This window comes from Rhinatrema bivittatum, unplaced genomic scaffold, assembly GCF_901001135.1.
Source record: "Rhinatrema bivittatum unplaced genomic scaffold, aRhiBiv1.1, whole genome shotgun sequence".
Taxonomy (NCBI): domain Eukaryota; kingdom Metazoa; phylum Chordata; class Amphibia; order Gymnophiona; family Rhinatrematidae; genus Rhinatrema; species Rhinatrema bivittatum.
The window spans coordinates 107,911-130,421 of record NW_021820946.1 but is presented as its reverse complement, the minus strand read 5'-3'; the positions used below and the strand labels follow the sequence as shown (position 1 = coordinate 130,421).

Here is a 22,511-nt window from a genome sequence, read left to right as displayed (position 1 = left end):
AGTTGGGTAATTGAAATCTCCCATTATTACTGCTCTGCCAAATTGGTTTGCTTCCCTGATTTCTCTTAGCATTTCATCTGTCTGACCATTTTGTCCAGGTTGGACGGTAGTATACTCCTATCACTAAACTCTACCCAACACACATGGGATTTCTACCTATATTGATTCTACTGAGAATTTAGTCTCTTGTATGATCTTTATCTTTGTTGGACTCTATACCCTCCCCGGACAAGTTGATCCTCCCTATCATTGCGATATAATTTGTACCCTGATATAGTACTCTCCCATTGGTTATCCTCCTTCCACCAAGTCCCTGTGATGCCAAGTATGTCAATTCATCATTTGCTGCTATACACTCTAACCTCCCTCTTATTTCTTAGACTTCTGGCATTGGCATACAGACAAAGTGTGTTTTTTGTTTGTATTAACAACCTGCTTTTCAGTTGTTAGGGATAATTCGGAAATCATTAGCTTTGGTGATTTTTTACATATAGGCACATGGACTATGTGTGCTTTTAATGGAACCTCTCTGTTGGGATGCCCTAACTCTCCTGTTTCATTAGTATCCTTCAAGGATACATTTCTCCAAACCATGTACTGCTGAGTGACTGTCTGCTTTCCCCCTTGTTCTAGTTTAAAAGATGCTCTATCTCCTTTCAGTTTACTTAGGGAATAGCCACTGCTATAAATTGCATCAGTAGCATGGGATGATCTTAGTGTTTGGGTAATTGCCAGGTTCTTGTGGCCTGTTTGGCCTCTGTTGGATTTTATGAGTTCAGTAAGGTCCATATTTATTTTCCAGAGAGCAGGGGGATCTCTCATCGGAGGTTTAAGATAGTTTAGGCCTTTCAAAATCTTGCAATGATAGATAGCTATGAAATGGTAATTTCTTTTGAACTGGCATGGTACATTTCCATAAAGCTGAGATGAATGCAGACTGAGGTAATTTTTAATCCAGAGCCTGATAGTTTTAAAAGATACCGTAGCGCAGTGGTTCTCAACCTTTCTAATGCCGTGACCCCGAAATACAGTTCCTCATGTTGCGGTGACCCCTCGCCCCGCCCTTGAGGGCGGGGTGAGGGCGGGGCGGATTTTAGTGCATACTTATTTATTATGACATTTATAAACAGAACCACCATTCCTCATAAAACAATAAAATTAAGAAACATAAAGCATCAGTTATAATAGTAAAACCATACTAATAAAAGAATATTTTAAAATTACTGATAAATAGAATTTCTATTAATTAAAATCATATACATTTTTATAATTTCCCAAACCCAATAATATTTCAAAACAGCACATATCAAATAACACAATAATTAAAACTAATAAGGATTTTAAAAAGCCCCTGCTGTCCATACATGGGAGCTCTTGATTTCCAGTCACCCTGATATTGTCGAGGATTAGGAGGTTATCCTCTCTCTCTCACACATACATACACATTCATGCTCTTATACCCACCATAACCTCTCGCTCTCACAGACACTGATACACTCTCAGGGTGTAAGACACTCTCCCCCCCCCCCCCCCCACTCACAACACTCTTACTCCCCTGGATTTTCTCATACACACTCATGCTCTCACTCTTACTGGCTCCCTCACAACCTCAGAGCCTCTCAGATAAAACTCTATGCAGCAGAAATAATGCTGAATGTTGAGAATTGTGTTATGCAGACTAATCTGGAAAATGCACTAATTTCTACATGAGTCATAATGAATCAGTCCTCAGCTGCAGGCATCAATTGATTATCCTGGCTCCCTTTATGTTTGCCAAATACAGTTCATGTGTAACAGCAATCCTAATTCTCCACCAGATCAAGCTGATTTCACATCCCACTTCATACTTTGTCACCTCCAGCTGAGTCAAACAATTAATCTAATTACTGCCACTGCTGCCACGTGGCTATTGGGGAGGCACTGATTGCTGCTATTGGCACTGAAGCCCATTCTGCTGCCTCCTCTGTGCAGGCCCCGTGGGTTTCCACTTCCTCCATGTTGATCTCGTACATTGTGAGATCCGCCATAGAGAAAGTGCTACTCTTGCACATTCCCAAAGATTACATGTGCCAATCAGTAAAAAGTAATTTATTTTTTTTTACATCTGCTTCCCTTTCTAATTTTTTGCCATTTCCTTTTATATTGCCTTTTTTTCTATTTCTTTTCTCTCCACCTGTCTTCTTCCCTCAAACACACAGTCAGGTTCTCATTCTCACATGCATTTCTCTCTCACACACACATACACAGGCTCTCACTGGCACAGGCTGTCTGAGTCTCACACACAGGCTCTCTCACACCCCCACATGCTGCCTTGCTCAAGCACAGGCTCTCACTCTTACATGCTGTCTCTTTCACACACACAGAGGCTCTCACATGCTGTCTCTGCAAACACACACAGTCTCTCAACTCATCTCATACTCGCACACACCTCTCTCTCACCTCTGGGCCTCTTCTTTACGGGTTGCCACAGGATGGGCTCTGCAGTGGCCCTAGTCTTCCCGGCCCCGCTGCTCCTCTTCTGCACGCGGCTGAAGCGCCTCTTCTACCCACGCGGCTGACGCGCCTCCTCCTTCCTCCCCGTGCGGCTCCGGCAACATTTGTCTTCCGGGGCAGGGCGGCAGGAAGGAAGTAGGAGGAGCACCTGCAGTGGCTGATACACCTCCTTCCTGCCTGCGCGGCTCCAGCAACATACGTCACTGCGACGCGCTAGCTTTTTGGGCCATGTCTCTTCCCTTTTGGGGTTGGAGGAGGCAGGTCGCCAGCTTCGCCCCGCCTCCCCAGCAGCCGCGGCGCCCGGACCGGCAAAAAACCCCAACGGCCCGGTACTGGTCCGCGGACCGGTGGTTGGGGACCTGCTTTAGGCGACCCCTGCGTTTTGGTCGTTCGACCCCGCCGGGGTCGCGACCCACAGGTTGAGAACCGCTGCCGTAGAGAGTAAAGGGCCTTGATTAATTTGAGAAAACTAGATGGGAAAATCTTTTCTATTTAAAGTTATAAGATTTTCTGGTACAGAATCTGCATGATGCTAAAAACTTTAGAATCCGATATTCAGCACCATTTGTCCAGCTAAGTTTGGACTTAGATAGACAAATTCATCATTGAATATCTGCCCAAACTCAGTGGCCAGCCCTTATCTGGCTATCCTTTTATCCTGCTAAAATGTTAGCTGGGTAAATTGGAAGTAGAGTGGAGTCACCTATTTGGATAACTTAGCCAAACACCCATATTCAGCATTATCCAGCAAAATTAGCTGGAGAATTTTACGACTGCATGAAAGATGAATTTCCAGCATAAATTCACAGGATAAGTTTACTCTGTTAACTTATTTGATCCCTGTCTTTTTCCACGATACTTATGGATGTTTTCCAGGACATAGATTGAGGAGTTTATATCCAGTCACAAGCAGGTGGAGGATTGTTCAAACCAAGATGTCTTCAAGCATCATTGGTCAGGGAACTTGCTTCTTGCAGATAACTGTACACTAGTAGCTCATTCACTGGAAAGAATCCAGATTATTGTAGACTGGTTTACCCAAGCAGCAAGACCATCAGCCTGAAAAAACACAAAGGTTAGCTTCCTGTAAGCCCTATAGCAAGCCTAGTTTTCATCAAGAGCACTCAATTGAATGCAACTGACCAAATCTGTTTTCTCAGAAGCATGCTTACCAACATTGACAATGAGATTATACAAAACTTTGCCACAGCAAGTTTTCTTTGGCAGGCTCTGTCATCTATGGAATGAGAAAGGGGTGAAACTTCTTACTAAGATCAAAGTGTACCAGGCAGTAGTAGTATCCATACTATTGTACGGCTATGAATCCTGGATGCTATAATGCAGAAACCTCAGGCAACTCAATTCCAAGAGCTCCCTGGGATCTATCTGCATTATAAGATGGAAAGACATGATCTTTAAAAGAGAAGTTGTTAAAGCTGCCAAGTTTCTAGCATGGAGGGAATGACAGCTAAAGCTTAACTTCAGTAAGCAGGCTTTGTCATAAGGATGGAGGACACCAGAATTCCCAAACTTATGCTTTATGGCCAATTGAAAAAGTAAACAAAGATCACACTACAGATTCAAGAACACTCATGGTGGCCATTCAGTCACTTGACCAGGGTCTGAAGGAGGCAGTTTGGTTACTAAGTCATCTATAACTTGGAAACCAAGCAAATACAAGCCAAAAAAAAGGAAAGCAAGATGACAGAACTCTACAACGTCATCAACTGCAGGTTTCGCCTGTGGTTTCATTGGTGGATCAAAAAAATCGGTCTTTAATTACATCAATGGACACAAATAAATCTAGTCAAAAGGATTTGCTGCAAACTCATGTCATCTTTGAAGAGACTATCAATTATTTCTGAATTATAATTGGCAATTGTGTCCTAACAAGATTTTCATATTAGCTGCCAAAATGCATGTCATGCTGATACATCTTGCTTCCCTGAAAATATTTTCAGATTAACTGTTTCCAGTTTCTGAAGCATACACAAAATATTGTACAATAAGCATCTATGCCATTTTTTGTAATGCTTTTTCATTTAGAATTTTTATTTGTATATTTAAACATTTCAAATATGAATTAAGTGTCAAGAATGGATTTTGTGAAAAAATGCAACAGAATTTTCATTTTTTCCTTTGATGTGCAAACAGCTTATTTTGGGGAATTTCTCCCCCAAATCAGCTTGTGTTCTTTGACAGTTCTTGTTAGTACATTCTCATCCTCTAACTTATTGAATTAACCATGGAAAGACACCTCACTAGTAGTCAAAAGTGCCATCATCTTTGAAAAGGCAAATGTTTAGACAACCTAATTCAAATGTTAAGTCATTTGCATCTTGCTAATATAATACGAAGGCTTGCAAACTAAATTTCCCTTGATGTGAATATTTGGCCCTATCTTACAGATGAATCAAATACTATTGCCATAGCTTATTTGACAGTAGATTATCAAAATGACACAGACTTTTCATACACTGAAACAATGAAAAGAATTATGCCCCAGGTACACAGTTCTCATTCTGTCTGGTAGCTTCCTTCTGCACCTTTGAGGTTAAGCTTAATGGGAATATTCCCCAACCGGGACTATGGAGCCATAAGTCTCTATTGCAGGTATGCAGACTTTTTCAAATTTGTATTAACTCTACTCCTCCCTGGCTATCATGTCAGTGACACCCTACTGCTGAAAGGCACAGATTTTGGGTCCCTCTAGAGCAGTGGTTCCCATGCCCCGGCCAGTCGGGTTTTCAGGGTATCCACAAAAGAAAATGTGCATGCTATGGAGGCAATGCATGCAAATTCTCTCATGCATATTCATTGTGGGAATCCTGGAAGCCCGACTGGCTAAGGGGTCCCCAGGGCTGGGAAACACTGCTCTAGACCCTGGTACAAAGGCACATGAGCCAAACAACGGGTAATACTTTTGAGAAATGATTACGACTCCTCCTGCCTCTCCTCAAAAGTTTGAAAACCCATCATCCATAGCTTTTAATGGCCTGAAGAGCAGAGTCTGTCTCATAGCACTGATGGTGTTGCTGCTGGGCCATTGAACAGACAGAATGTTAATGAAAAAATACCTGGTTGCTAATATTAAACTATAACATCAAGTTTAATAATAACAACAGAAGACAATAGAGAGATAACAGTATTATTAAATATGTTCATTTATTAAGAATAAGAAAATATTAGGTTGACAATTGACCACATGGCACACGACACAAAAAGGAAATGTTATGGCTTACTTAAAATTTCAAAATCCTTTATTTTTAAAGGTGTTAAAATGTTACAATATTTATTAAGTAAATTAATCATAATCACTAAAATTAAATTGATAAAGCTTACATTATATTTGGTTTTCCATGATGAAAATATTTTGGTACATTGTTCAAAAATCAGATTGCATAGCACATGCAATGTATATATAATTAAACATTCTAAATTATCAGTAAGCACTTGCATACAAAGTTAAAATAAAAGAAAATAGTAAAAGTTATTTTTTAGGTTTATGTGCCAAAAAGCATGAAGAGATAATTGGATAGAAGGCACGAATAGCTGTATCTTCAGTTGGCTGTAGAGGCAAAAACTCACAGTAAAAACTTTTTAAAAATATCCGAAGCAGAAAGCCTGTGAGGGAGTCAGTTGGACAGTTAGATGATTGAGGGGTTAAAGGGGCACTTAGAGAAGATAAGGCCATCGCAGAAAGATTAAATGATTTCTTTGCTTCGGTGTTTACTGAAGAGGATGTTGGGGAGGTACCCGTAATGGAGAAGGTTTTCATGGGTAATGATTCAGATGGACTGAATCAAATCACGGTGAACCTAGAAGATGTGGTAGGCCTGATTGACAAACTGAAGAGTAGTAATCACCTGGACCAGATGGTATTCACCCCCGAGTTCTGAAGGAACTAAAAAATGAAATTTCAGACCTATTAGTAAAAATTTGTAACTTATTAAAATCATCCATTGTACCTGAAGGCTGGAGGATAGCAAATGTAACCCCAATATTTAAAAAGGGCTCCAGGGGTGATCCGGGAAACTACAGACCGGTTAGCCTGACTTCAGTGCCAGGAAAAATAGTGGAAAGTGTTCTAAACATCAAAATCATAGAATATATAGAAAGACATGGTTTAATGGAACAAAGTCAGCATGGCTTTACCCAGGGCAAGTCTTGCCTCACAAATCTGCTTCACTTTTTTGAAGGAGTTAATAAACATGTGGATAAAGGTGAACTGGTAGATGTAGTGTACTTGGATTTTCAGAAGGCGTTTGACAAAGTCCTTCATGAGAGGCTTCTACGAAAACTAAAAAGTCATGGGATAGGAGGAGATGTTCTTTTGTGGATTACAAACTGGTTAAAAGACAGGAAACAGTAGGATTAAATGGTCAATTTTCTCAGTGGAAAAGGGTAAACAGTAGAGTGCCTCAGGGATCTGTACTTGGACTGGTGCTTTTCACTATATATATATATATATATATATATAAATGATCTGGAAAGGATTACGACGAGTGAGGTTATCAAATTTGCAGATGATAATAAATTATTCAGAATAGTTAAAACACAAGCAGACTGTGATACATTACAGGAGGACCTTGCAAGACTGGAAGATTGGGCATCCAAATGGCAGATGACATTTAATGTGGATAAGTGCAAGGTGATGCATATAGGGAAAAATAACCCTTGCTGTAGTTACACGATGTTAGGCTCCATATTAGGAGCTACCACCCAGGCAAAAAAAAAAAAAGATCTAGGCATCATAGTGGATAATACTTTAAAATAGTCAGCTCAGTGTGCTACAGCAGTCAAAAAAGCAAACAAAATGTTAGGAATTATTAGGAAGGGAATGGTTAATAGAACGGAAAATGTCATAATGCCTCTGTATCGCTCCATGGTGAGACCGCACCTTGAATACTGTGTACAATTCTGGTTGCCGCATCTAAAAAAAAGATATAGTTGCGATGGAGAATGTACAGAGAAGGGCAACCAAAATGATAAAGGGGATGGAACAGCTCCCCTATGAGGAAAGGCTGAAGAGGTTAGGGTTGTTCAGCTTGGAGAAGAGACGGCTGAGGGGGGATATGATAGAGGTTGAATGAGTAGATGTGACTCGGTTATTTACACTTTCGGATAATAGAAGGACTAGGGGACATTCCATGAAGTTAGCAAGTAGCACATTTAAAACTAATCAGAGAAATTTATTTTTCTCTCAATGCACAATAAAGCTCTGGAATTTGTTGCTAGAGGATGTGGTTAGTGCAGTTAGTGTAGCTGGGTTCAAAAGGTTTGGATAAGTTCTTGGAGGAGAAGTCCATTAATGGCTATTAATCAATTTTACTTAGGGAATAGCCACTGCTATTAATTGCATCAGTAGCATGGGATCTTCTTAGTGTTTGGGTAATTGCCAGGTTCTTGTGGCCTGGTTTGGCCTCTGTTGGAAACAGGATGCTGGGCTTGATGGACCCTTGGTCTGAACCAGCATGGCAATTTCTTATGTTATGAGATCTATTTGTGGCACTGCCTCCTTTGTATTCAAATATCTCTCGTGCATATTCATGGTGAAAATCCAAGTACATAATAGCCCTTGAGAACCAAGTTATGGACCTTGAGGCTAAGCAATGACATGACACACAGGCAAGATCTCGGGACAGCCTTGTAATTTATGCAGGCTGCTATAAATGCAGTAGATAAGAGAGCTCTACCTTACTTTCAATAGGTTATCTATGGAATCATATTTCTTTAATGCAAGATTTTACAAATTTCCCTACAAGGAAAAGTCTTTTTCTTGTTTTCCAAAGGCCATGTAGAAGATTTAATGTATTTCTACCAATCAAACTAGGGTGTTTAGCTGTACTGGAAGAATAAAACCAATAAGAAATGGGAATAGCAATTTTAAAGAATTATGATAATGAAAAAACATGGGCTATAATTGTTTACTGATGTCAATTTTACCATGAATACCTCTGAATGTGTTTATAAGAAACACCACCCTAACCCCCACCCTGATTCAATGTGTCCCTATAGAGTATCAGACTGACCCTGTGCAGAGGCTCGCTCTCTCTCCCCCCACCCCCAGGCTCCTGTGCCTCAGGAGGAGCAGTAGCAAAGGTTATGCAGGCGCTGCCTTTGCAAACTTTGTGGTGTCGCGCATCAGTCTTGGCCCTGCCCTGGATCGCCCATGACCTGCCCCTTTTCTGGGCATGCGTACGTGCGCCCTTCCTGGCTTCTTAAAATTTGTGTTGCTTGCGCGCAGCCACATGCATGCGTATGTGTCCGTTTCTGTGCGAGCAAAGCTTTTGAAATCTGCCTCCAAGTACCTACAGGTCAGATTCACACTTTCCTTGTGAGATCTCCAACGGGAGTGAAGCTGAATGCCGACTGTAGGTTTCCTAGCTATCTGATCTTCAGTATAGCCATGTAAAATATATAAGCACAAATACAGAATTGTGGGTTTTACACTTGGAAATATTTTAAATAAAACAAACCAAAAATTTAAAAAAAATTGCTCTTCGCAAAGATGGAGTTTGGATGAATAATATTTCTACAACTGATTCTTATCTTCAGAAGCTGTTCTTGCATGTTTGATGATAGTTTTATATCAACTAATTTACAGATTGCACATAATACAATGCTTGGCATTCTTAATACATGAGCACAAAAAAATAAATTGATTTACTAAAATATTTTAACAGGTACTTAAATATTTGGAATGCACACCAACTACACTCCAGCTTGACCTTTACAAATGACATTACAGTTTCAAAATGTAGTCAACCATGTAAATCACGTGGAGGGCAAATTTGATACTGTCTGTGGGGCTTGCACTCACTGGACTGCAAAGCTCACGATCAAAGGGAAATGATTGAGTTTACCTTTCAAAGTGTGGCTGGTGCGTAAATGTGGTTCTTTGTATCCATGTACTTTACACCAGCAGGGAAGCAAGTGCAAAACAGCTGCATGAAGATTTGAAAATGAAATCGTGTGTGTGTACTTTTTATGCTCCAACGTAACTATACATTTATGTGAGTTGAAGTATATACACTATGAACCAGTCTATGTGCTTTTACTCACATATGGGGGAAAGGACAACAATTTCCTTAACACATTTTTAATGAGTGTTTTACCATGGAAAATCCTTTGATGGCTGCCCCCTTTATCTTTAATGGATAAAGATGCTGAATGACCTATTTTGACCCCATTAATAAATCACTTAAACTTTCATTAGCAATTTCCAAATATAGCACAACACATTTTGCTTGTAACATTTTATTTGATCCTTAGCACATGCTTTCTGAGAGAATTCCACTGTGTAATTATTTAAAATAGGCCCCTTGGTGAAAAGATTACTACAATGGAATGCAAAGTTACTGTTGAGTCTTTCAAGACCCAACATCAGGAGATAAAAATGTCGGTGCCCAATGATGTCAGATCCTGAAAGTACCATCTTAAGTCCTGATGTGCGGTAAAAGAAAGCAGATATGTGATTATCCTGAATCTGTCAACTAAGCAAAGATGACCTGTGTCACAGAACAGCCTCACAGAAGCAAGCCAAAGGACTTATCAATGCAGACCTGCTTTAAATACAGGTGTCACACACTGAGCTACAGTGAAGGAGCTGACAAAATAGTAGACAGACCCTTTGATTTACATATCGTTGTAGGGGGGCAATTTTCAAAACTGTGCAATGTGCACCAATTCTCAATGAGAACGTACGAGCATGTTTGCCCTTTGTAACTTGCCTAGGAAAAAGTAACCACAGAGATTTACTCCTGCGTTTTCTGCAGATACTTCATTAAGTAGTTATGAAAATGCAGAACTACATGCATTATTGCCTCCTCCAACCTAACCCCATTTCTGGGCCCATTTAGTTTTCCTGTAAGTAGTACACGATGTTGATCCCTGGGTGTACTTTTACCCATGTACAGGTTGGGCAAATTTCCCGGGTAAATGGTTTTTGAACCAAAAGATTTTCATTTATTCCAATAACTTACAGAGTTTCTCCTACACAAGACCACAATTGGACAAAAATATAGAGCAAGAATTAGGATAATTTGATGCATGGTTTCACAATGTAAATAGCTGCTTGTGAGCTTTATAGGAAGACCCAATGTCTAATCTCACCTCACTGAAAAAGAAAACTGTATTCAGTCATCTTTTTTGTCAGAAGTACTTAAAGAGTCTTCATTGCTTTCAGAATGGATTTTACTGGAAACAATTTGTGGCAATGTATCTTGAAATTCTTCTTTCTCTGCGTTCATATAGTACCTCTGCTGATCCAGGTATGTGGTAAATAACTTGGCATAAACAGGATGCTTCAGTGCAAAGTCTCTGAACTCACCTGAAACAAGAAAACATTTATTTGAAGCTCTTATGTAATTCTCAAACAGTAGGATTATCAAAATTTGGGTCAATCACACTTGAGAAGTTCTATAATTCTACAACTGCAATTTTCAGTTAGATGTGTTGAAAACATACATTATCCATACCATACCATTTCATTACAATTACTTTTTATTCTATCAGTTTTAAAGACCAGATGTACAGCAAATTAGGTTTTTCAGGCCACATCTGGCCCATGGGAGGTTTCCGTCTGGATTATGGAGGTAAACGGAGTCTGCTTGTGAAGGCAAGAGTACGTTACTTGTGGCTGGAAGTAAGTGAGGGGCCAGACGTGATGTTCCTGATCTGCTGGACCTCAGATCCTGAGATTGCATGGAAGCTCTTCTCTGTAGATCTCCAGGAAGACCCTCATTGATGCTCCTAGTAAGAACCAATGTGGCATTCAGGCCCTGATGTACAGAAGTGAAAAATATTAACTATTTTATTTTGTATTTCTTCCGGAGGGTTAAGGTCATTGGTGACTTAGATGTGTGGCTGTAGTTTTCAGTTATGAGATCCCTAATGGTCAATGTCCTTGAAAATATGTAGATTACATGTGATTTTATTTTAATTTGTGTTTTATGTATTACATTTTATGGTTTTAAATGTGTACATCACTTTGGGTGATTAAGTATAATCTGGAAGCGATTCAAACATTTTCAAACAAAAATAGAAAAAAAATCATCCGATGGAGCAATTGGAGTTGGTCTTTTGAAACAATAGAAAGGGAGTTTGTGACTAAAGGGGGCTTGAAAGAACTCTATTTGAGGTATTCCCCACTGATGAGTCTTGGGATGGAGAAATCATTTGTGAGGTTGAAGATGACGACTCAGTGAATCTGTTACAGTATAAGATTGTCTTTGCCTCCGAGATAAACAGCACTGAGATGCATCTCTCTTAGGATTGCCCAGATCTATATTTTGCATGCGTCTTGGCATAGCCTTAGGGATCCTGCTTGTTTATGTAGTACACTGCTACTACATTAAAGTATGGTTCCCTTTATAAATGGTTTGAAAACAGCTTTCATTTCCCCAGAGTTTTATTTATTTATTTATTTAAAGTCTTTTCTATACCGTCGTTAAGCTAGAAGCCGTCACAACGGTTAACAATAAGGCACTTAAGAATGAAGCTTTATTTTAACATCTAGGCAGGTGCCTGTAAGGGACAGTACATAGTTTCATAATAGCTATAAGATGCTAGGTGAGGTTGTGTGTTTAGGTTTATCAGGTCGGTTCCAAATTATTAATAATCTACTATCTGTTACTGCTTAAAAGTAAAACACACACGTAATGAGTAGGTGTGTTGTGTCAGGGCACAGACTCATCGCTTTCTGCAATTCTTTGGATTCTATTCTCCCTTCTCTTTGTGGTATACTTGTTTAATAGCCATGTTTTTAGGGTTTTTGAATAGTTTGATGTCTTTTTGCAGTCTGATTTCTGACGGCATGGTGTTCCATAATGTAGGCCCTGCTAATGATAGGGCTCTATCCCTTACTCGAGTTAGTCTTGCAGTTTTAACGGAGGGAATAGTTAGTAATGCCTTGTTTGCAGATCTCAGGTTCCTGTTGGGGACGTGTACTTTCAGTGCAGTGTTTAGCCATTCTGTTTTTTCGACAAGGATTAATTTATGTATGATACATAGTGATTTGTATTGTATTCTCTGTTCAATGGGTAGCCAGTGTAGTTCAATTAGGGTATCAGTGATATGGTCCCTTCTATTTTTTCCAGTCAGAATTCTTGCCGCTGTGTTTTGCAGTATCTGGAGTGGTCTAATTGTTGTGTATGGTAAGCCTAGGAGTAGAGTATTACAATAGTCTGTGCTTGCAAAGATTAATGCTTGTAGCACTGAACGGAAGTTGTTTGCAGTTAGCATGGGTTTTAATCTCCTAAGAGTCATAAGTTTGTTGTTTATGTGGCGTGTCTGTCCTTATTTAAATAAAGTCCCCTGTCAGCAGAATGTTTGACGTGCGTCTCCCAATCTTGACTGGAGGCATCTGTGGTCAAGGTATTTTAAAACTGAGGAGGATGAAACAGTTGACCACTCAGGATGACCGAGTCTACCATGTCGAGTAGCAGAAGAGAGGAATGTAGACAGTTATTGTGTGAGACATGGGCTCTAATGGAATTGGGTTGTGCCATTCAGCTGTCCTCATGTATACACACAAAAGGTAATGGATTGTGGTCGACACATGACCCAAAATTTCCATTAAAATTCTGGTTGGAGACTACGTGAACTATGTGAACATCCTCTTACATGAAAGGCAGGCCCTTCTGATCTCGTTATCTAGATGTGCTCCTATGAATTCCAAATGATATATTGGGGTAAGGTGGGATTTATCTTAATTTAGCACGAATCCCAATGAGAGAAGTATTTGGATCGGAAAGGATATGCTTATCTTCACTACTTTGAAGGCTCTGCTCAATATTAGCCAATTGTCTAAATATGGGAAAACACAGAACTGCTTTTCCTGACATGGGTGGCTACTACTGTTGGGAATTTGGTGAGAACTCTTGGAGCTGTAGAGAAATTAAATGAGAGAAGTTTGATATTGGTAATGTGCTTCTGCTATCGTGAATCCATAGGGAGTAGAATGCAGAACATCCATCTAATATTAGGTTGCACATGCTTAAAATCTTAAAAAGAAAAAAAGGAAGAAAGATTAAACTACTGCTGGCTGTGTTTATTGTGTGTTACTTTTTAAAGCCAGTATTTGTTTGCAAGTATTAAGAATTGTGAGTTTAGCGATAATAGTAATAATTTTGCGAGCTTGTATAAGTTAGTTTTTAAGTATTAGAACTGTGGCCTTGCAAAGGTCAGTTACTTGATATGGCTCCCGGGCAACTAATCACTAGTTTGATTCTCTTCCACCCCAGCTCCCTCACACTCTCCAGTCTCTTTTTCTGCTAGATAACCACGCCCCCAAACCCCCAAAGAAGAAGAAAAATCTTCAAAATAGGATTCAATTAGCTATTTTGAACAATATACAATTAATCCTGATTTTGGTGATTCACTAATTTTAGTCTTCTTGCTGGTCATTTGCAGACATAAATCACTTAATTTTAAAAACCTTAGATTTTAATAGACAGCAAATAATTTAAAAACCCCTTAAACAGAGACATACCTACTCCAAAACCACCTTAAAAACATTAGTAACTTAATAAAATTAGGATGCAGACAAAAGTCCAGCAGTGAGATGGGGGCCATCCAGTCTTTTGCACAGAGAGCAATATGCATAATTCATCTGTTGGTGGGATGTTGTACACCAACTGCAAAGAGCTGCTGGCTCTCAGAGAATGAGTGTGATTTCTAGAGGCTACAGTCACAGACCTGGAAGAGCTTAGGCAGCTAGAGAGGTATACTGAGGATATCTTCAGGGACGTAGAGCAGTCCCAACTCCAGTCAAGCAGCCCATGAGCTGCTTCAAGCAAGGTCACCTAGCAGGAGACCATCACCTTGGTATGGCAGGAAGTGATCCTACAGCTAGGACATGCTCTGCAGGTGATCCCTTATCCTCTCGCATTGAGGAGGTCTCTCTAGGGCTGGAAAGATTAGGACGGCCATCATAGTGGGCGACTCGATCATTAGAAATGTAGATAGCTTGGTGGTTTGTGGGCATGAGAGCGCTTGGGTAACTTGCCTAACTGGTGTGACGGTAGCAGGCCTCACATGCCTCTTAGATAAGATTTCATGCAGCCAGGGTAATAAGGAAAAAAGTCAATCTGACACTGATGAGTGGAAGTCTGTGGGAAAGTATTGGAATGGTCAAGTGCAAATGATCTTTAAATTTTAGTTGTATGATGACTGTATATAAGTGAGTCATATTTTTGATGTTTTTAATATTGTGTTGTGTGTTTTAATTGTGGATGTTTTAATTGTAAACCGCCTAGAAATGTTGATAGGCAGTTAATTTTTTTTAAATAAATAAATACAACAGGTTCTAGAGACTAATTTTAGATTCATATCTGGAAACCGATATTCAGAACCACCAGGTTTGTATTCCAGAAATGCTCCCTGTTCCACGAGCAGGAACCCAAAGGCAGGTTGAACTTCAGCGTCAATGCATGGATGAGACGCTGGTGCAGGAAAATGTTTTAGATTTATGAAGAATTGTGGAACATTTTAATGAATGGAAGCCTTTTCCAACAGGATGGCTCCACCTTAACCAGAGTGAAACCAGCTGCTGGCACTAACCTTTAAAATGGAAATAGAGAAGCTTTTAAACTATATGAGGGGTGAGAAGCTCAGAGGCACAAAGTTTGGAGTGATGTATCTGAAGAATACTAACAAAACACAGAAGTTAAGGCATTTCGTCAGAGAAGTCACAATAAATGCTGAAGTAGCCTAGATGCCTTTAAGAAAAGAGCAGAAAGATTCCAAATGGCCCATGTAAATTAAAACAAAAAGATACTTTGAAATAGCTGCATACAAATTCTATAAGTCTAAAAAAAATAAGAAAAAAAGAGGTAGAATATACTGAACTGAATGAAGACATAATTGGCATCTTAGAGACCTGGTGGAAGGAGGATAACCAATGGGACACTGTCATACTACAGTACAAATTGAATCACAATAATAAGATGGATCAAAATGGTGGCGGTGGTGCTATGTGTTAAAAAAAAAAAATAAAAGCAGAGAGTCAAACAGAATAAAAGTTGTGCAGGAAACAAAATGCACTGTAGAATATTTATGGATAGAAATTCCATGACAATGAATTAGAGAAGCTAACAAAATTAGAAACAGAAATAATGGGTGATTTCTATTACCCCAGTGTTGATTAGGTAATTGTCACAACAGGACAGAAACAAATGACTGCTTCATGGAGCAACTGGTACAAGAATAGACAAGAGGGGGGAGCTATTTTAGACCAAATCCTTAGTGGAATAAATGATTTGGTGCGAGAGCTAACAGCACTGGGGCCACTCATCAATAGTGATCATAACAATCAAATCTGACTGGATAACTGAAAAGACGACATTAAGGAAATCTACTGTGAAAGCATTTAACTTTCACAAGGCAGACCATGATAAAATGAGGAAAATGGTTAGGAAAAAACTGGAAGCAGCAACTGCAAAGGTTAAGACTTTATATCAGGCATGGAAGTCGTTTAAAAATGCCATCTTGGAAGCCCAGGATCATTGTATTCCATACATTAAAAAAAAGTTGAAGGCCAAATGACTGACGGCATGATTAAAAGGTGAGGTGAGAGAGGCTATTCTAGCCAAAAGAACATCTTTCAAAAAAATGAAAAATGGATCTGAATTAAGAAAAACAAAACAGCATAAGTACTGGCAAGTTAGATGCAAAGCATTGATAAGGAAGCCCAAGACAGAATTTGAGAAGAAGCTTGCTCTGGAAGCAAAAACTCAAAAATAAAAAAATTTTCAGTAACATTCGAAGGAAACATCCGGTGAGGGAATCAGTTGGACCATTAGAAGATCAATAGGTAAAAGGAGAACAAAAGGAAGGACAAGACAATAGCAGAGAAATTAATTTAAATTCTTTGCTTCGGTCTTTGCTGAGGAAGATGTAAGGTGATGTTTCAGAACAACTGAAACAAATCTCAATGAACTTGAAAGATGTAATAAGGCAAATTGACAAACTTAGAGTAGCAAATCACCTGGACCAGGTGGTATGCGTCCCAGAACTGAAAAATGAAAATTCATGCTTACTATTAAGTAATCTGTAAACTATCATTAAAATCAGCTAAGGTACCTAAAGACTGGAGGGTGGCCAGTGTTACACCGGTTATAAATAAGGGTTCTGGGTGATCCAGGAAACTACAGACCAGTGAGCTTGATGTCAGTGCTGGGTAAAACAGTTGAAACTATTCTAAAGAATAAAATTACTGAACCTATAGTCAGTCATAGTTTAATGGGCCAATATAGATTTAGCCAATATAGATTTAGCCAAGAGAAATCTTGCCTCACCAATGTGTTACATTGTTTTGAAGGCATGTATAAACACATGGACAAAGGTGAGCCACTTAATAAGGTATATCTGGATTTTCAGAAAGTGTTTGACAAAGCATCTCATGAGAGACTCTTGAGGAAATTAAATAGTCATGGGATAGGAGGCAATGTGGAGGGAGGGAGAGGGAGAAAACAGAGTAGAATAGAGAAAACAGAGTAGACATAAATTGTCAGTTTTCTCATTAGAGAAAGGTGAATGGTGGAGTGCCCCAGGGATCTATACTGGGACTATTTCTAACTGACCTAGAGATGGGAACAATGAAGGAGGTGATCAAATTTGCTGATTCACAATTATTCAGTGTTGTTAAATCACAAGAGGATAGTGAGAAATTGTAAGAGGACTTTGCGAGACTGGGACTCCAAATAGCAGATATTTAATGTGGACAAGGGCAAAGGGAAGCACATAGGGAATAGCAACCCAAATTATAGCCATACATTGCAAGGTGCCACATTGGAAGGCATCACCTAGGAAAAGGATCTTGGCATCATCATGAATGTGTTGAAATTATCTGCTCAGTGTACGGGTGGCAGCTGAAAGTGTAAACAGAATGCTTGGAATCATTAGGAAAGGAATAGAGAATAAAACAGAATATCAATGCCTCTGTATTGTTCCATGATGCGACCATCTTGAATATTGCATGCAATTCTGGTCACATCTCAAAAAAAAAAAAAAAAGGTACAGAGAAGGGCAACGAAAATGATATAGGGGATGGAATGACTCTCCTTAGGGTTCTTTAACTTGGAGAAGTGAAGGGACATATGATAGAAGTCTATAAAATGAGTACAGTGGAATGGGTAAATACAAACTGGTTTACTCTTTCAAAAACAAAACAAGGGGAAGGGTTTTAAAGGTTCCTGGAAGAAAATACCATAAACCATTATTAAAGTAGAATTGGGGAAATCCACAACTTATCCTGGGATAAGCAGCAAGGAATCTATCAACCTTTTGGAATTCTCCAGATACTTATCACCTGGAAACAGGATAATGGACTTGATAGAGCTTTGGCCTGACCCAATATGGCAAATCTTATATTCTTATGAATGGGCGATACTTTATTTATTTATTTTTAATTTTATATACCGACATTCTTACATCCGATGTAAATCATACCGGTTTACATTAAACAGAATAGCAGGAAGTACATTTCCATGGTCTAATACAAAGAACATTTCTAATTAAAATTATTAACAAGCAATTAGAAAAAGTAAGAATTGGAATAAAGTTTAAATAAAAGAAAAAAAAATATATATTTTTTTTTACAAGCACAAGGGTTGCACGAAGGGGTGCACAAAGGGGAGGGCCCCTTTGTCGCGTGACGCACGGCGCCTGATGGTGAGGCGCTCTTCAACCATCGCCGGAGCTCCCACTGATGTGGGGGGGCGGGGTGGTCATAGATCGCAGTCATTCAATTTCCCTCACCTCCTGCTGTTGGTTGTTGATTCCATATCTTTTTTTTTTTTTCTGCCATTCAGTTTGTTGTTTAGTTCTCGTGGGGGCCCAGGATGGAGGGTGGCCTCCCCGCTCGCCGGCGCCTGATGGTGAGGCGCTCTTCAACCGTCGCCGGAGCTCCCAGTGATGTCGGGGGGGGGGGCGTGGTCATAGATCGCAGTCATTCAATTTCCCTCACCTCCTGCTGTTGGTTCCGTATCTTTTTTTTTTTTTTCTGCCATTCAGTTTGTTGTTTAGTTCTCGCGGGGGCCCAGGATGGAGGGTGGCCTCCCCGCTCGCCGGCACCTCATGGCGCCTTTACGAGATAAGTGTGAATGGGAATGTGTGCGAAGGCATCATTGAGATCTAAGGTTGTCAGCCAGTCATCTCCACATGAGGAAGGATGGTACTAAGTGAGGTCATTCTGAACTTCTCTCTCTTGAGGTATTTAACTGCCTCAGGTCTAATATAGGACAAAAGCCCTCCTGACTTTTTGAATTAGAAAATATCAAAGTAAAAGCTTTTGCCTTTTTCTGCTACTGGGACTGTTTTTTCTACATTAGCTGACAGTAGAGGTTAATTCCTCCTTCACTACTGTTACTACTTAACACTTCTATAGCACCACTTGAAGTAAGGCAGCTGTGCAAAAACAGTCACAGCACCTTCTCAGTAGAGCTTACGGTCTAATCAAGACAAACATATAGGGCAACAGACACTTTGGGAATTTCATTTAAGACAATGGTTAAACATTAATGAGGCTGCAAGAGGGATTATGATTTAAAAGCAGCCTCAAAAATGTGGGATTTTTGACAGGATTTAAATAAGGGAAGAGAAGAGACAATGATGGTACCAGCTCAGAAAGTCTATTCATCAGCTGTTTTGTAACATTTATTAGTATAGCTATACAATTAATTCTGTGTGGGGATCTATAGCAGCTTGGCTTGTTCTGTTTTCCTAATAGGAGGTGTATTAGTGTTTAGGGCCTGGTTACATTTTTGTAGTGTTGCCTTTTCATAGATACGGTTGTTACTGTTTGAGTGTGCTCCATAATACAGCTCCCATAACCATACTAGAGAGACAATCAAGAATGGCTTGAGGTGAAAAGCATGTTGAAGTAGTTTGGAAGCAAAAGAAGGGAGATGGGACAATAATTAGGTTTTTTTTGAGGAGTGGTGTGACCCCAGCATGTTTGAAAGCAGCAGGAAGAGTAGCAGTGTTAAATGATAGATTGAGGACGTGAGAAGGAAGGGATGACTGCAGTGGAGATAGAGATAAGGAACTGGGTGGGAATGGGAGAGAAAAATAGTGAGTTTGGAGAAGGAGAGAAGATGGGCAGTTTCTTCCACTGGGACCTTGGAAAGGGAGGAGAGTGGAGGCATCCTGGGGAAGGATATAGGAAAGAAAAGGGGAGAGGAAGATTGAGCTGACCTGGTTGAGCACTCAAGGCTAAATTTTGTGACACTTGTCATGGAAATAGTCAGCCATAGTCTGGGTAGAGAGTGAAGGGGGCGAGGGAGGCAAAGAAAGCCAGAGAATGGAATGGAGTGTGGCAAGAAGACAGCAAGGGTTCGATGTCAGAATGCGCCAGATGGACGTAGTAGCCTTGCTTGGTAACAGCAATAGAGGATGGAAGATGGTAAAGCAAGAACTTGAAATATGAAATCTGCAGGGGCATGGAATTTTAGCCAAAGACATTCTGCAGAGCAAGCACAGGAAAATGGGCAGCAAATGCTAGGGATAAGCCTAGGCTGGGTTTTGGTGTGCCTTATAGGATGGGTAAGGGGAGGGACAAGAGTGTCTAAGCAGAGGAGAGTATAGTGCTGTAAGAAGAAAACTGCTTCATCAACCAATTCAGACAATGTAGTGGAGAAAAGGAGAGACATAATAGCTCTGGAAAGGTCGACAGTTTGGATATTCCTGACAGTAGATGAAACTATGGAGGAGGGTGGTTTAGTCTGCCAGAGGAAGAACTGAGGAGGAGAAGTCTAAGACAGCAGTTGGAGGAAAGGACTAATCAAGGCAGTGGGCCATGCTTGTGAGCAGGGGCAACAGAGCAGATGAGGTAAAAGAAAGGAATTTTTAGTCACAAGAGTCAGAGGCGTCAGCATGGAGATTAAAAGCCACCAAGAAAGAAGGAAGGAGAAGGGAGATTTATCAATGCATTGATAAATGACAGCCACACGGAGAGGTAAATAGGTTGATGGGATGGGCCTCAAATTAAAAAAAAAAAAAAAAAAAGGCCACTGTGGCTTTCAAAAGAAACAGCTGCAAAGGTAAGGGAGAAAAGGTTAGCATTGGTAAAGTACCGGAGGTGACAGAAAGCGGAAGACCGGCAACCATATCTACAAAGAGGAGCTAAGAAAGAAGTCAGGAATGCAAACATTTCAAATGGAAGAAAAACAGCAAATATGGTAAAACGGGGGATGGGGCCAAGATTTATTTTTAGATATGTTAGTGATACAACGAAACGCAAAAGTGGCATTGAGAGTCTCCGAAATGAAGGGGGGCAATATGTAGAGGCTGATGAGGAAAAAGCAAAATAGCTTAAATACTTCTGTCCAGTGTTTACTGTGGAAAGGCCTGGAGCAGGACCACATAAAATGAACAAAAATAAGATTAGAAGTGAGGTAAAAATTAATTTTCAGAACAGTGTGTTTGTGAGGCACTAACAAATTAAAGTAGATAATGTGATGGGGCTAGATGCATCCAAGAGTATGGAGGAAACTTAGAGAAGTGGAAAAAGGTAAAACAGTGGAGTGCCTCAGAGATCTGTACTTGGACCGGTGCCTTTTTAATATTTATAAATGATCTGGAAAGAAATACGACGAGTGAGGTGATCAAATTTGCAGAGGATACAAAATTATTCAGAGTAGTTAAATCACAAGCAGATTGTGATAAATTGCAGGAGGGCCTTGAGAATGGAAGATAGCGCAGTTGCTTACCTGTAACAGGTGTTCTAAGACAGCAGGATGTCAGTCCTCACATGTGGGTGACATCATCCGATGGAGCCCGGCACGGAAATCATTTGTCAAAGTTTCTAGAATTACACTGAGCCTGCCCAACATGCCGCTATCCCCACGTCCACGTGAGGTCCCCCTTCAGTCTCGTAACATAGAAAAATACGAGCAAAAAAGAAAACAAACCTGAAGGAGAATCCAACTCTGTGGGGAGGCGGGCGGGATTCCTGAGGACTAACATCCTACTGTCCTAGGAGAACACCTGCACTTTCTCCTAGCACAAGCAGGATGTTAGTTCTCACATGTGGGTAAATTACAAGCTCTAGACTGCCCCACTCAACTAGAGAGACCAACAGCGACCGAACAAGGTACCAACAGGTACAACACAACTACGGTGCTATAGGTAAACACCCCTGTGGGTTCAGGACTGGAACAGATCACAGGATGGACTGACTAAAGGCACTGTCCTGACGGCCGTCCCTGTCTAGGCATTAGTGGGCCGCAAATACGTGAAGAGAATGCCAGGTTGTGGCTTAGCAAATTTCGATGATAAAGGCTGCATGCAAATGAGCCACATCGCTATAACCCGCAGAGTGAGCTTTTACTCTGCCAGCCCGCTGAAGGCCTGTCTGCGTGTAGAAGGCGGCAATGCAATCTGCCAGCCAGTTGGACAAGGTCTGCTTACGCACAGCCACTCCCAGCCTGTTGGATTCAAAGAACACAAAAAGCTGTGCAATCCAGGTAGAACGCCAAAGCCCGTTTACAGTCCAAGGTGTGAAGCGCCCATTCCCCTGGGTAGGAATGAAGCCTCAGAAAAAAGGTGGGCAAAACCATGGACCAACTGAGGTAGAAATCAGTCACAACCTTCCACAGAAACTTGGAATACGTATGCAAGACCACATGATCATAAAAGAACTTAGTGTACGGTGCGTACGTGACCAGGGCCTGAAGCTCACTGACCCTACGAGCTGAAGTGATTGCTACCAGGAATATGATTTTCCAGGTGAGGAACTTCAGGTTGCAGGACTGCAGTGGCTAGAAAGGAGGCCACATGAGTCTTGCTAGGACAACATTGAGGTCCAAGGATGCAACCGGGAGGGCGAGGGGGGTGGGTGGGGGGGGGGAGTGGGCTTCAGCTGGAGGCGGCCCTGCATGAAACTGCCCACTAAGGGGTGGACAGACGGGCATGCCTTGACTGAGCTGGTCCAACAGCGGGGAAGGGGCATGAGAAAGGGTCTAAACCATGACCCCACACCAGATGGAAAAGAGTTTCCACTTTGAACTGTAGGA

General features: G+C 40.6%; 1 protein-coding gene across 3 annotated transcripts in view; it reads right to left on the bottom strand.

Moving 5' to 3' along the window:
* Nucleotides 1-3,210: 3,210 nt before the first annotated feature.
* The window catches only part of LOC115082320 (lysophosphatidylcholine acyltransferase 2-like), a 123,535-nt gene continuing 104,234 nt past the window's right edge, over nucleotides 3,211-22,511 (bottom strand). For 2 of the 3 annotated variants that reach the window (XM_029586552.1, XM_029586554.1), the window contains one exon: nucleotides 10,272-10,825. In XM_029586552.1, the coding sequence (XP_029442412.1) occupies nucleotides 10,632-10,825 (194 nt within the window). In that variant the 3' untranslated portion in view covers nucleotides 10,272-10,631. Of the gene's footprint in view, nucleotides 3,553-10,271; nucleotides 10,826-22,511 lie in introns of those variants that run through there. The other variant, XM_029586553.1, reaches the window with a different exon arrangement.